General features: G+C 40.2%; 1 protein-coding gene across 1 annotated transcript; it reads left to right on the top strand.

Annotated features, from left to right (window-relative positions):
* Positions 1 to 1,311: 1,311 nt before the first annotated feature.
* LOC114311764 (putative aldo-keto reductase 2) lies at positions 1,312 to 8,021 on the top strand. Its single transcript, XM_082881635.1, has 5 exons — positions 1,312 to 2,552; positions 2,662 to 2,862; positions 6,591 to 6,763; positions 6,849 to 6,951; positions 7,480 to 8,021. Exons 1-5 carry the CDS (start codon positions 2,340 to 2,342, stop codon positions 7,813 to 7,815), a joined length of 1,026 nt encoding a protein of 341 aa, XP_082737761.1. The 5' UTR covers positions 1,312 to 2,339; the 3' UTR covers positions 7,816 to 8,021.
* The last annotated feature ends 7,361 nt before the right edge of the window (positions 8,022 to 15,382 follow it).

The raw sequence follows: 15,382 nt of genomic DNA, 5'->3' as shown, positions 1-15,382 counted from the left end.
CGCACTGATCAGTATCAATCTGCATCGTTTTATCCGTTAACTGCGAATTAAACTTTAAAATCTATAATCCGCCTTCAAAATCGTTCCACTATGCTATAATCAATACACACACACACACACACACATATATAAACCTCTAATGAAATATCAAAATAAAAATGAGTATAAGAGAAATTTAAAATGTTAAATTTATTACAAATTAGTAGTAATATATATGAAAAATATTATATAAAATTAGTTTGTGTTATATATATATAAATTTTTTTTTACAAATTAGTATTATATTATGTAAATACTTGATAATTGGTTAAAATATTTTTCAATCTGTCAATCCACTCAAAACCATCCAGACGGTGATTTACCAATTCGTCAATTCACTAATCTACCATCCGATTTAAACCATTCGAATCGTACCACACATATCCCTAATCACACCACCTCTCTAATAAAATAAAATAAAATAAAAAATTAATTTTTAATCTGACCTCAAAATAGGCCGTAGGCAGATAAGGATCCGAACCTGATTAATAGCGACACTGACGGATCCGAACCATAGCCCGGAAAGTATTCACATGCGTAGGCGCTGACATAAGTAAACTATTCACATGCGTAGGCGCTGACATAAGTAATTTTTGTCTTTTTCTACACTTCTTGCTGGGTGGGTGGTCTTTTTTCTACACTTCGCCAACTAGTCCGGCCTACAGGGGCATTAGACTATGCAAAATACTTGGAACCACATTTTGGGGGACACGACTTCCAAATAATTGTAATTCATCAAGATATTTTTATTTTTGTAATATTTCTTTTTCTCTCACACGTGTGTGAGGGTCACGGAGGTGAAGTGTTTGTAGGGGTCAGTATTATTTCTAATTAGATTATTGTTGGGGCAAATCCATCTAGTGCCTTAATTTTTTATTTGGAAAAAATAATTTACAAATAGAATTTCTCAGAATTTATATAAAAAATGCATTTAACATGATATAATAATAACATATTTATAATTATGAGACATAATAATAAATATTTTGATTAAACAAAATCATAAATAATTTTGTCATTTGGTATGAAACTTTTGTATAAAAATTAAGCTTATACAACATTACCCTTTTCATTTTGATTGTATGGCAGTATTGGATTGATACTCCTTGATCTACTATTTTAATGTTGGTTATTAGACAATCTTGTAATAATACTCCACATCATTCACATTGTATTACTTAATGAGAAAATTGGTGAAACATTCCTCTCTAATTTTTTATAGTAGAAGAGGTTCAAAATATTTTTTTTCTTTTTAGTTAAGGTCCCTTAACAAATTTCTCTATGGCGAATTTCTCTATGCTGAAATTTCTCTGTAAAAATATTTATGGATCTAAACTATTATAAAAATGTTGCATATCATTTATCTTATAAAATTTGAATATTAGGAATCTTAAACTAAAACTACTTACTTAACCTCTTGTTTTTCAAAAATTAATATGGAACTTCATTTGATTTTAAAGTTTCAAAAATAATTTTCAAACATTTAATATTTTAATTATTTTTTAATTTTTAATTCATTTAATCTAGATGTATTTAAAATATATATAGTTTGTGAAAAAATCTTTAAAAACTACACTAAAAAAAATAAAATATAGTATATGTTTAAATTTTTTTTTTGTATTTATTAATTTTTTTAAAGATTTCTTTATAAATATTTTATTTTAAAAATAAATTTCATTAAATATATATACAAAAATTAATTAAAGTACAAAAAATAACAAAATTTTAAAAAAAAATGTTTTTAAAAGAACAAAACCAAAATAGATAGTCTCTTTCATCAAAAAATAGAAAAACATAACAAAATTAAAAAATATATATTTTTAAAAGACCAAAACCAAAACTGATGTAGAGCTCGTTTGGCAGGTTGTCTATTTTAATTGACTTTTTTATTAGTTTTTTTTATGACTATTTTAGCTTGATTAAAAAAAATTATATTTGAAAAAAGTTAATTTTTTTATAATTGATTTGATAATTAAAAAAATAAAATATTATAATTTAAATATAAAATTTTATTTTATTAATAATTTTAACTTATGTTATCTTTACTAATTTTTTCCAAGGTCATAGTCTCTTTCATCCCAAAAAAAAAAAAAAAAAAACAAAAACAAAAACAAAAAACAAAAAACACAAAAATACTAATTGGGACAGACACCCATGTATTTGTCCGGGAGCAGGAGCAGCATATCCTCCTTTCCTCTCATTATAATAAGTTGAGTGCTCATCACACCATCTCTATCTATACTACTGCATTTGTCTTTGACTAATACATCTAGAGAGAGAAGCAAGAGAGAGGGAGAGAAATGGCGAAGGTAGGGAGAATGAAGCTGGGATCACAAGGTCTAGAGGTGTCCAAACAGGGACTGGGATGCATGGGGATGTCATTCGGCTACGGGCCTCCAAAGCCGGAAGAAGACATGATCAAACTCATCCACCACTCCATCAACTCCGGCGTCACTTTCCTTGACACCTCCGACGTCTACGGTCCTCACACCAACGAAATCCTCCTCGGCAAGGTCGCCCCTATTATTAATTCAATTTCCTACTCTTTGATTTCTATTCATAACAAATGGTGTAGTTGATCTTGATCTTGATCTTGATTTTGATTTTGATTTTGATGAGCAGGCACTCAAGGGAGGGATGAGAGACAAAGTTGAATTGGCTTCGAAATTCGGGGCCTACTTTGCTGACGGAAAGCCAGAGATTCGAGGTGATCCGGGATACGTACGGGCAGCATGTGAGGCGAGCTTGAAGAGGCTGGACATGGATTGTATCGATCTCTATTACCAGCATCGGATTGACACCCGCGTCCCCGTTGAAATCACGGTTCAACCCCGCTTCTCTCTCTCTCTCTCTCTCTTTAATTTGAACATTTCGTTTGTACTGGTTTTAATTTTTTAAAAATTAATTTTTTATGATTTTTTATTTTTAGTAAATATTTTTAAAATTTTAAATAATTTTTTACTTTTTTATGGACTTTAGATATATTTAAAAGATAAAATATTTATAAAACATTAATAAGTATATAAAAATATAAAAAATATATTGAATTTTCATATATATATTTTTATATTTTTAATATTTAGTGAATTTTTTAATTTTTTATAAATATTATATTTTTAAGGCCAAATTACATATACACCCCTCGAGGTTTGGCTAAATTACAGATACCCCTGAGATTTCGGAAATTACATCCCACCCCCTGAGGTTTGTATTTTTATAACAATTTGCCCCCTGAGGTTTATATTTCATAACAAATTACCCCCTAATTTCTTATGCAAATATAGCATTCAGGGGGGAATTCGTAATTTCTCAAACCTCAGGGGGGCATCTGTAATTTAGCCAAACCTCGAGGGGTGTATATGTAATTTGCCCTATTTTTAAATGTATAAATGTAAAGTGTATATTTTTAAATGTATAAATGTATAAATGGACGGTGCTGTTCGGCCCGTGGGGGTCACAATTGGTCCCGTTTTTATAATCTGAACCGTTAATGTGTAGAACTTGTCGAGTACTATATGGTCGTAAAAATTTACGTTGATTGGATATTAATAGCTATGTGATCAAATCAGTTTTGTATAAAAAAAAAATGGACAGTGAACAAATTAACGGTTGAGAAAAAACTGATCCGATAAGAAAGCTATCGATATCCGATCAACGTGATTTTTTACAAGCATATAGTACTCGACAAGTTCTACACATTAAACAGTTCGGATTATCAAAACGGGACCCATGGTGGGTCTTCACGAGCCGAACAGTACTGTCCAGTTTGATTTTTGGACTAGAGCAAGCCGCTCCCCCTATATATACATAATTTGTAATCTTTTACTCTTGCAATCATGTTTTTTATAGCGGTATAACTAGTTTTGTTGCACTTTTTGATTTTTTAGATAAAAAAAGTAGTGGAAAAAAATATGATTATTTGGGATTATTTTTTTTGTCTTTTTTAGATAAAAAAAGTAGTGAAAAAATATGTATTAAATAATAAAATTACTGTATTACCCGTATGCCCTATGTGTACTGACAGTGATGATTGAAGAAACCAATACGGCTTGCTTTGAAATGAGATGGTGGGTAGGCATGCTTCAGAATATATATGTATAGGATGAGGCTTCCCCCTAGTCCGATAAAGGACTGGAGAGTACTGTTGGACCCGTGGGGGTTCATCACGGGTTTCGTTTCAATAATCTGAATTGTCCAATGTGTAGAACTTGTTGAGTACCATATGCCGATAAAAAATCATGTTGATCAGATATCAATACCTATGTGATCAAATCACTTTTGTATAACAAAAAAATGGACGGTGAAAAATAAACGGCTGGCAAAAATCTGATTTGATCACATAGCTATCGATATCCGATCAACGTGATTTTTTACATACATATATAGTACTCGACGAGTTCTACGCATTGAACGGTTTGGATTATTGAAACGAAAAACGTGGTGGGCCCTACGGGTTAGTTTTTTGTTTTTTTAACATGTTCCTGTTCACACGTCAACTTGTACCCTCACTTCAATACAAATTTGGCTTGTGTACTTTTTTTTTAGTACTTTTTTGGTGAATAGTAATAACTTTTTAGTCTTTTTAGTAACTATTTGGCTTTTTGTCTTTTATAGACTATCCCAAACAAGCACTAAGTCATACGTTGTGAATGATATTTTGTAAAGAGAAATAGGTTGTGAATGATATTTTGTAGAGAGAAACACTATTAAACATCCTGTGTTGTATCATATACATAACTTTAAATTTTATGAGTCATAACTAAAAACAATATCATAACTAAACACAATATGGAGTATAATTAAAGATCTCATGAGTTATAATTAAAATAATATCATAACTAAAAAAGGAAATTGATCATAACTAAAGAAGAAGAAAATGACATAACCAGTGTGCATATGATACACCTTTTTCAAAGGTGTATATATTACAATTTTCCTTTTGTGAATGATGATGAAGTTTTTAAAAATCACAGTTTTAAATTGAACCAAACCAAACCACGTTTTAATTGCTCGGTCTAATTTGTTTGTAAGATTTTCATAATTTAGTTTGGTTCCAAATTTCTTGAAATTGGGTGTTTGGCATATGGTTTTTTTGATTACAATAGCCAAAAAACCAAAAACACTATCACATCTCTCTAAGTTTTTATACGTTTTTTCGTCAAAAGTAAAAAAACAACTAAAATATTCAATTTCTAAACAAGCTCTAAGTAATAGTTCAGTTTGGTTTACTCCTAAACTGAACCAATCCAAATTATGCTCATCCCTAGCGTCTCTCATGAAGTGTGTATGCAGAAACAATCGACAGTAATTTGGACAGAAGAACCAAATTGAAACTAAATTAAATCAAAGTAAAATTTGAGTCAAACTATAGCAGTAAAAAGTGTAATTTACCCAAGTTAATAATATATATTGATACACTTTTGTTTGTGTTTGTTTCAGTATTATGTTATAGTTTACATTTCCAATTGAGAGCTGGCTATTCTCTCAGTCAATGTTGTCTAGTTTGCCTTTTTACTGTGATATGGTATTTTGCCTGCCGTTTGGTGATAATGATGTCAAATTTGCAAACATATGACATTCTTCCCCATTTTTTGTTGTCGGGTGTTCCTACTTCAGCTCTTCACTTTTAGTTACTAGCATTTGTGTTTCTTCAATGAATTCTATGCCCAATTGCCATCCATAGTCATCGATGAGTATAAATTGCTTTAATTAACATGACAAGATTTGCACTTCCACTTGCATGATAAAGCTTATATGGCACCTTTGGTTCTGCCAAATTTGCCTCATGAATTGATCCATCTTAAATCAATTAATTCCATTTTGTTTTTTCAATTTGTAAATGAGATAGTTCAAATTTGTGTAGCTGTTCAACGGAATAACATTGAATCTTTCAAATCTATTTTAAAATTATTATATATTCTAATAGAAATAACTGAATTTAAATACTCATAAAGAGAGTAGGGCTTTGTCAACTTGTGCTGTTACATGTTTTCAGCCAAACAAATCTAATTATCTAACTTCTGTAGATATTCAAATTATATTCTGGGGCCAAATTCACATTATTGGGATGACCAAACAGGCCCTTGCTGATTTATCTAATTTTCTTAAAGCCGTTTGGGTTTTGTCCTATATTTTACTTGGGGAGATGACATCAAATAAAATCCATTGGAGAACTGGATTTATGTAGCTGATCCCAAGTAATTAGGACAGGCTTGAGTTGTGTTATGGCTTAACTCACCACCGTGCTGCAATTTTTTAAAACAGTTGGAATCAATCAAGCCAATAAAAAAGTAAAAACGCCCGTGTTTGGAGATCAATTACCCATGAAGGCAAACCACTCTTTCGATTACAATCAATGTGCACTCTTTCTTAAGTTAAGCATGCATCCAAATTGTTTGATCATATACCAATATTATGCTGTGGTAGAGTAGCATGATAATCTTGTTTCTACTCCCCTTCCTCTTTACGTATACATGTTTTCTGCACGTCTCCAAAATGATTTACTTGTTTTTTTCTTTGATTCTTTTTTTTGTAACCCATCTTTTCACCAGATGGGAGAACTCAAGAAACTGGTTGAAGAGGGTAAAATAAAGTACATTGGTCTATCTGAGGCCTCTCCTTCAACAATCAGAAGAGCTCATGCAGTTCATCCAATTACAGCAATACAATTGGAATGGTCTTTATGGACAAGAGATGTGGAGGAAGAAATAGTTCCTACTTGCAGGTGAGGCATCTATTCTGCTAAATGACATTTTAGGGAATAACAAGAAATCCAAATTGCTAATTTGATATCCATTGTGATTCTTCAGAGAACTTGGCATTGGGATCGTTGCATACAGTCCTTTAGGGAGAGGATTTTTATCATCAGGTCCCAAGCTTGTTGAGAATTTTGCAAATAAAGACTTCCGACAGGTTTGTGCAATGTTAATGTCGTCATCACATTGTTGTGAATAGTCTTGACTTTCTTTGTGCAAACTGTAGAAAAGTAATTGATGTTATAAGCTGATAAAATACACCATGTTTTCTAAAAATTAGGAGCGCTTGTTAGTGAAAGTTTTGTATATAAAACTTATTAAAGTCCTTTTATACTGAAATTGTAATTTTATAGCCAGTCAGTTGTATGTTTTCTGCTTCTTTGGGCATAAATTACTTTTGTGCTTCTTGGATTTTGTATTAAACCACATTCCAGTGAACTTTGTCAACAGGTGTAACTATTCAATGAAAAACTTTTCGTTTTTCATCTTTTGGCACAAATTTTTTATTGCGGATGTAGTTACGTTTATTTCATCCTTCAAACTCTCTTAATCCATTAGGAAAACAGTCATTGTGTTGGGTTGTCATTCAACTTCAGAGCTTGTTTTACGTGATCAATCTCTGTATGGCGGATTCACAGTTCTGATGCTGAATCTTGTATATCATTTATTTTTTACTTTTTTGCAGCATCTACCAAGGTTCCAGCCGGAGAATATGGAGCATAACAAAAAGATGTTTGAGCAAGTTAATGAAATAGCAGAGAAGAAGGGGTGCACCCCAGGGCAGCTAGCATTGGCATGGGTTCATCACCAAGGGAGTGACGTGTGTCCTATTCCCGGCACCACCAAGATTGCAAACTTGGATCAGAACATTGGAGCTTTGTCAGTAAAACTGACACCAGAAGAAATGGCTGAACTTGAATCCATTGCATCAGCTGATGCAGTTAAGGGAGATAGGTATGGGGAGGGCCTGACTACTTGGAAGAATTCAGACACCCCACCCTTGTCCTCATGGACATCTTAAGAAATACATCTTTCACTTGTGTTGGTTGTTCCTTTGGAGTTGTAAAAGAACTTGGTTTTGTGATCCTCTGTTTTTGGAGTGTGTGTAATCTGTATTTGGTTTTTATGTGAGACCATGTTAAGGGTGATGTAAGCAGGGAAGGGAACTTCATTTTGTCCATCACCATTGGAGATATAAATAAAAGGAGTTAAAATTTCTGTGGTTAATTTTATGGTTGGTTAAATTACACTAACTTCTATTAACGTTTGAAGAAAATATATCAAGTCCACAAATAACCAAATGAATCAAATAAATTAAATGTAGATTGTTGTGCGAAAAGTCCGCCGACAAGAAAATCATATCAAAATAGTTGATGGTTTTGAATATGGAATAGAAGAATTATGTAAACTATGTAAATTCATGAGAGAAACAATTGTAAGATATCAAGATTTACGTGGTTTAACCTTAGTCTACATTCACACGTGAAAAGAAGAATTCACTATCGAGAGAGAATAGTTGCTCTTGAGAGTTACAAGGTGACAAAATAATCTCTCACAAAACTTACCACTCAAATACTTTGTTACCAAACCCAAAATCCTCTCTACTTCTGAGAGACAAGTTCTCCCAAGGAGACATATAATAGATTTAGTTAAACATAATTATAGATCCCAAAGCAAAGAAGAAAGAGAGACGAGAACAAAATTTGAACCCTCTAAAGCAAGATAAAATCTCACTAAATCAAGACTTCAAAAAAGACACCAAACTAAACAAGTCATTTTTTACTACTCCAAACAAACTATTGTGAACATATACGGATCTTCCAAGACCAACAAATATAGATTTTTCAAAACTAACGATTACAGATTTATGAAGGATCACCAAGCAAGGAGAAAACCTCCAAAAAGAGACCTTAAGAAACTTCAAAAGCTCTACCAAAACTACTCGTTCAACTAAAAAATCTAATTGAACGAGTAGTCTTCACATATTTATAACCAAATAATCATTCTTAAAACTAATCCTAAACAAAATAGGTTTCCTATCAATCTAATTCATAATAATTAAGAAACTCTAAATTCAAAGTTTTAGAAGATCCAAATAAGGTCAAATAGATCTCTTACAAATTCAAACCAATATTGAGTGAAAAACAAGTCCAAATTTGACTCAATAACTCTTCGCACAATTCTTATTCCAATTACAAAATAAAATACTGATGATACAGTTTGATGATACAGTTTGTGATGGTAGAATGGGCCGGACTGATCCACGCTCCTTAAACCTATATTCGAATGACCAAGCCCACCTGGAGACCTGCACAAGAGTTCAACGGGGAATGGGGAGTCCCCAGCGAACCCTCCGACGAGCAAGTTAGAGAGAGAGAGGTGGATTGTAGAGATAGACTAGAGATAGAAAAGCTTAACCTTCTTCATGTCTTCAACGTCTGCTTATATCCTCTGGTAATCATTTCGTTGTCCCTTCCGACCTGTCACCTTGGCCGAAAGTCTATGCTGTAGCTTACCTTGTTCAGGGTGAGGGCATACTGTCCCGACGGAGAGGGGTTATCGCAATAAATGTTGTAAGGGGCCTCATTAATGGCGATGTGCCGTGGCAATAACTTTGCAGATCTTTGTCTGCTGATGTGGCTTGCCCTTCTCTCGCCACGTGTCTTGATGTCATTGGTTCTTATTGTTATATGGGGCTTTAGCAGTGCTGGGCTTTAGTATTTGAGATATGTATTGGGCCCTAAATGGTGGGCTATAATCTTTATGGGCTTACCCATGTCAGTAGTCCCCCATTCCCAAGTGCAGCTGTAGTCCAACGAAGGGAATGATGAAGAAAATGAGGGTTGTTAGAGACCGGCAGGATGCAGGCCGACCGATAGGAGTGACCGAGTGGATGGACCGACCAAGAGGAGGGCCGAGCGCGAATGGTGGCCGAGTGGAGGCACCGACTGTAAGGAGGACCGACCACGAAGGGTGGCCGAGTGGAGGCACCGACCGTGAGGAGGGCCGACCACGAAAGGTGGCCGAGTGGAGTGACCGACCATAAGGAGGGCCGACCGCGGAGGGTCACCGAGTGGAAGGACTGACCACGAGGAGGGCCGATCACGAAGGGTGGCCGAGTGGAGTGATTGACCATGAGGAGGGCCGATCGCGGAGGGTCGCCGAGTGGAGGGACCAACCACGAGGAGGGCCGACCGCGAAGGGTAGCTGAGTGGAGGGACCGACCACGAGGAGGGTCGATCGCGAAGGGTAGCCGAGTGGAGGGACTGACTATAAGGAGGGCCGGCTGCGAAGGGGGAGGTGGCGGGGCGCGGGGCTCGAGAGGCGGCGAGCCACGTGGTGACTTGAAGTGGAAAAGATAGGGTAGGGGAATGGGGCAGTGAATCGTGGCCATACACGTGGTAGAATCACGTGGTGGGGAAGGTTAGGCGTTGGGCCAGAAGTGAAACGATAGGTCATTATGGGTGTTGAAAAGACAGTTTTGGCGGATGGTTGAAAATTTTTCAAACTGGCGAAAATTAATTGTGACCCCTGGAATACAAGCAAGCCTTGGGCTTTTGGTATTATACGTTTTACCTACCTTTTTTCAAAAAATCAAAACATTCCAAGTGTAGACTCCTTCGTTGCAAGTGATACACCCTTGCGACATTTTTTGAATTTCCTTGCGCCCGCATCCGAAGCTATTCGCAGACACACCACAGAAATGGCCCAAGAAGATGTTGCAGACGCCAGGGTTGATCCATTGGGGACGACGATGTGGTGGATTTGGCGGAGCAATACAGAACGGAGAGGCGAGTGGGGAGTGGGGAGGAACCGTCGGGGCGACCTCGCTCGTCCACAATGATGGCGGCGCCGACGCCAATCAGCCAGGTGGAGCCAGATCACTGGCATACAAAGGCTGACAAGTCGATCATTACCGCGAAGGAGCTGGAGGGTATGCGGGAGAAGTACCAGATTCCCGCAGAGATAGAGTTGAGACTACCGGAATCAAAGGAGAGGGCATCCGATGTTCGACCGGGGGAATTCGCCCTATACGAGGAGGCGCTAAAAGGGGGTTTGAGGTTGCCCCTGCCCCGGATAGTGGTGGACGTGTTGAACCGGTTGGAGGTAGCTCCAGGCCAACTGATGCCAATACGTGGAAAATCTTGCTGGCCTGTGCGAGCGCATGGCCGAAGGCGAACGGGGGGGCTGAAATGACGGTGGACGAGTTTTTTGCGTGCTACAAGGCGTCGGGGCAGCAAGTGACTTGGGTCACTTTGCAAGCGGCAGCAGAGAAGGGGTTGGTGGCGGGGTTGCCGTCATCGATAAAGGGGTGGAGGCCGCGGTGGCTCTATGTGTCCGCCAACGGAGGGGTTGGAGTGCGCACAGTTTGGAAAGTGCCCACCAAGTCTGTGGAGCCAAAACTGGGGGCAGCAGCAGAGGCGAGAGTGAAGAAGTAGAAATGGCAACGGGGCGGGACGGGGCGGGGCCGGGGATCACCCTCCCCATCCCCGATCCCCGATGGCCAAAACTTCTCCGTCCCCGGCCCCGATCCCCGACGGGGAACCTTTCACAGTCCCCATCCCCGTCCCCAACAGGGATCGAGGTTCCCTGACCCCGAAATTCCCCGATCCTCATCAACAGATCAAAAAACAACAGATCAAAAACAAACAGATGAAGCTCATCATCAACAACAGAGATCAAAAACAAAAAAATTACAGCTCATCATCAAATTACAGATCAAAAAAAAATTACAGATCAAAAAATTACAGATCAAAAAAAAAATTACAGATCTGAGCTGATGAGGGCGGCGGCGGAGGATATCGGCGGAGGAGGGCAGCGGTGGAGATCGGCGAAGGAGATCGGTGAATGAGGAGATCGGAGGAGATTGGCGATGGAGATCGACACGAAGCTCTCCAGTGAGAGATCAAGTGAGAGAGTTGAGAGAGTGAGAGATCGGCATGGAGATCGACACGAAAGAACAAGAGTGAGAGTGAGACCGAATGAGAGAGTTGAGAGACAGAGAAGAACGAGAGTTGAGAGAGTGAGAGATAAGAACGAGAGTGAGAGTGAGAGTGAGACCAGTGAGAGAGAAGAACGAGAGTGAGACGCACAGGTTTATTATATATATATATATATTATATATATATATAAGGGGTATAAAAGTAATTTTATTTCAGGAAATTTCGGGGATGGGGTCAGGGCCGGGGACGGGGACGAGCCGGGGCTTGAACACTGATCACCGTCCCCGGCCCGAAACAGATCGGGCATTGATTTTCAAATACCGTCTTCTCCCCGTCGGGGGTATTTTTCAGGAAAAAACTGCTAAAATCAAGGTCAGGGTTGGGGATCCTCGTCAGGCCGGTTTCAAATTGCCATCCCTATGAAGGAGGTGAAGGAATAGAGGGAGAAGGAGGGCGCTAGATGGGATGAGCTTGTTCAGCCGTTAGCCTTGTTTGCGGCAGGGTTGGGTCCTCAGCCGATCGGTGGAGACCTGGGACCGGCAGAGTTAGAGGCAAGAAGGAAAGCGCAAGAGGCTAAGGATATGACCATCCTCGCCAAAGCCAGTAAGTTCAAAGAGTCCTAGGCAGACCGACCGCCGAAGCCGATCGCGAGGGAGAGGATCCGACCGCGCCCCAAACCCCTGGCGGAAAAGGATTTAGGTGGATTTGAGTCACGACCGCCACCAGTTGATCCTTTGAAGGAGAGAGTCTACAAGGAGATGGAGGGTGTGGTGAAGAAGAAGATGAGAGTGAGGAGGAGTGAAGAGGAGCCTGCCTTGAATAGGAGGAAGGAGGTGACGACGAAGCAGACTCCTTTGGCGGGGGAGGCAGAGGGGACCCCTGAAATGGGGTTGGAGGGGGCGGCCAAAGAGGCAGAGAGTGGGGCGACTAGCCTTGGGGAGCAAATGCGAAGTGGTGGGGTCGGCGCTGAGCCAAGGGTAGAGCCAAGGGAAGAGCCACAACCGCAGGAGGGTCTAGCATCCCAACCTGGAGGGGAGAGGCCTGGGTTGAAGACCACCTTCTACCACGTCCCTGCGGTGTCTGGGCGAGTGGAAGGGGAAGGGAGAGAGGCCAGGATGGCTGCAGACCGCCTCTTGGGGGTCGTGGAAGACGCAGTCGTTCGCTCAGTGGATGGTTATACTGAGGCTGAGCTGATGAAGGGGTTGTGCTCAGCCCAGATGGAAGCGGCTGCCTTAGCAGGGGCCCTGTTGAATAAGGCGGCGGTGGCGAAGGGCGAATTGAGAAGGGAGAGGTTGGGGCAAGTGGAGGCCCAACTTGAAAATTTCAAGAGGGAGAGCGTGGGTTGGAGGAGGGCTGCGCAGAGTGCGTGTGCCAGAGGGTTGGGGGAGGCTGAGAAGGCGAAGAAGATGGAGGTGTTGGCGATCGTGCAGCGCAATGTTGCCGCTCGAGCCCATGGTGAGCTGCTCGCGGTCAAGTTGGAGCTAGAGGATGAACGCCGCAAGGTAGTGTCACTCGAGTTCCAGCTGGCTGGCGAGCAGAAAAAGCTGGGGGATGCTCAAAATGCCTACACGGTCGCCACCGAGCGGTTTGAAGAGGCTATGACCAGCAATGAAGAACTGCGCCCAACAGATCAAAGAAAAAGATGACGTAGACCGGAAGATTGCTGGGCTGCAGAAGGAGTTGGAAGATGAGCGTGCTAGGGCAATGGAGGAAAAGGCGAGCTTGGAGAAAGAGTTGGAGGAAGAAAAAACCAAGGCAGCCTCTAAAAGGGCAGCATACCCCGATCTGTACGTCGCAGCAGTAGAGCAATTTAAGGTGTCTGCTGACTTTCAAATGGCCATGGATGCTGCTATTGCCAACAACTGGGTGAGAGAGAGGGCTGGGGGGGCTGGTCCATCGGGGACGACCGCTAGGAGCAGGAGCTAAGACGAAATGATCCAGAGCTTCCAGCGGTCGGACTTCTACAAACACGAAATGGCTGAATTCCGAGACAGTGGCTGGAAGATGTTCAAGCGTAAAGCAGAAGAGCTGTTCCCAGACATAGACTTCAGCAGTGTTAGAATTGACGAAGACGACGTGGCCCAGACCCTCCTATATGAGGGCATTGAAGAGGAAGATCTCGCCTCAAGTGAAGAAGAGGAGTGAGTGGAGTGGAGAAAATATGTACTTGGAGTTTTTTTTTTTTTTTGAATGGCTGTAATAAACTAATGTACAAGTTTGTGAATAAATAAAATTTTGAGTCGTGTTTTCATGCTATTGCTTTTGTTTGTGCATCTGAAATGAATGAGAATGGTGACTTGTATAAGGCTTGTGTATAAATTATTGTAAAGTGCAAAATGTAAGGAAAACTCAATGTAAAGTGAAGTTTAAAATGTAAGGCAACCTCAATGCAGAGTGACTGTAAGGAAAACTCAACGTAAAGTGAAGTTTAACTTGTAAAAGTGTTAAAGATGCGAAGTTTGTGAATCCCGACCCAACAAGGAAACAGTCTGATTTGGAAAACATTGGACTGGAATTTGACTAAGTATGGCCACTATGCTTATGATCATGAAGTTGCAATGGTGGCTCAGTCTGACCTAGGCTTGAAGTAACTTGGTTTGGACGTGCTTTTCATGCTCAGTCTGGCTGAGGCTTTTTGTGCTCAGTCTGGCTGAGGCTTTAAATGACTTGGTCTGGCTGAGCTCTTCATGCTCAATCTGGCTGAGGCTTTTTGTGCTCAGTCTGGCTGAGGCTTTAAGTGACTCGGGCTGGCCGAGCTCTTCATGCTCAGTCTGGCTGAGGCGTTAAGTGACTCGGGCTGGCCGAGCTCTTCATGCTCAGTCTGGCTGAGGCTTTTTGTGCTAAGTCTGGCTGAGGCTTTAAGTGACTCGGGCTGGCCGAGCTCTTCATGCTCAGTCTGGCTGAGGCTTTTTGTGCTCAGTCTGGCTGAGGCTTTAAGTGACTCGGGCTGGCCGAGCTCTTCATGCTCAGTCTGGCTGAGGCTTTTTGTGCTCAGTCTAGCTGAGGCTTTAAGTGACTCGGGCTGGCCATGCTCTTCATGCTCAGTCTGGCTGAGGCTTTTTGTGCTCAGTCTGGCTGAGGCTTTAAGTGACTCGGGCTGGCCGAGCTCTTCATGCTCAATCTAGCTGAGGCTTTTTGTGTTTAGTCTGGCTGAGGCTTTAATTGACTTGAGCTGGCTGAGCTCTACATGCTCAGTCTGGCTGAGGCTTTTTGTGTTCAGTTTGGTTGAGGCTTTAAGTGACTCGGTCTGGCCGAATTCTTCATGCTCAGTCTGGCTGAGGCTACAATCAACGCGTTATTGGAATACCACAGATAACTGAGACATAAGTTTGCTGTCATACAAAGTGTAGCCCATTGGGTCATAGATATAAACCATATGAGGAGAAGATGAGAACATTCAAGTGTGCAGATTGTCAAAAAGAACATACAGCAATTGGAAAATACAAAAATACAACTTTTATTGAAAATAGCGCTTCAAATGCTCAGCGTTCCAAGGATGGGGGAGGTCTCGACCTTCCATGTCCTGAAGTCGGTAAGTACCTGGACGTGGTCTGGCTTTCACAACGTAAGGTCCCTCCCACTTGGCTGCCAGTTTGCCCTCAGTCGGATTTTTGGTGGCAAGAGTTACTTCTCACAAAACAAGGT

Source organism: Camellia sinensis, chromosome 7, assembly GCF_055761805.1.
Source record: "Camellia sinensis isolate YWXY chromosome 7, ASM5576180v1, whole genome shotgun sequence".
NCBI lineage: Eukaryota > Viridiplantae > Streptophyta > Magnoliopsida > Ericales > Theaceae > Camellia > Camellia sinensis.
Note: the sequence above shows the minus strand (reverse complement) of the source record. Positions and strands in the feature narration are given on the sequence as shown.

What these genes read in the sequence shown, in the direction of transcription:
- LOC114311764 (XM_082881635.1), top strand. Translation starts at nt 2,340, where the DNA reads ATGGCGAAGGTAGGGAGAATGAAGCTGGGATCACAAGGTCTAGAGGTG. An exon ending in GAAATAGTTCCTACTTGCAG is followed by an intron (nt 6,764 to 6,848) that starts GTGAGGCATCTA and finishes GTGATTCTTCAG; the next exon opens with AGAACTTGGCATTGGGATCG. An exon ending in CAAATAAAGACTTCCGACAG is followed by an intron (nt 6,952 to 7,479) that starts GTTTGTGCAATG and finishes ACTTTTTTGCAG; the next exon opens with CATCTACCAAGGTTCCAGCC.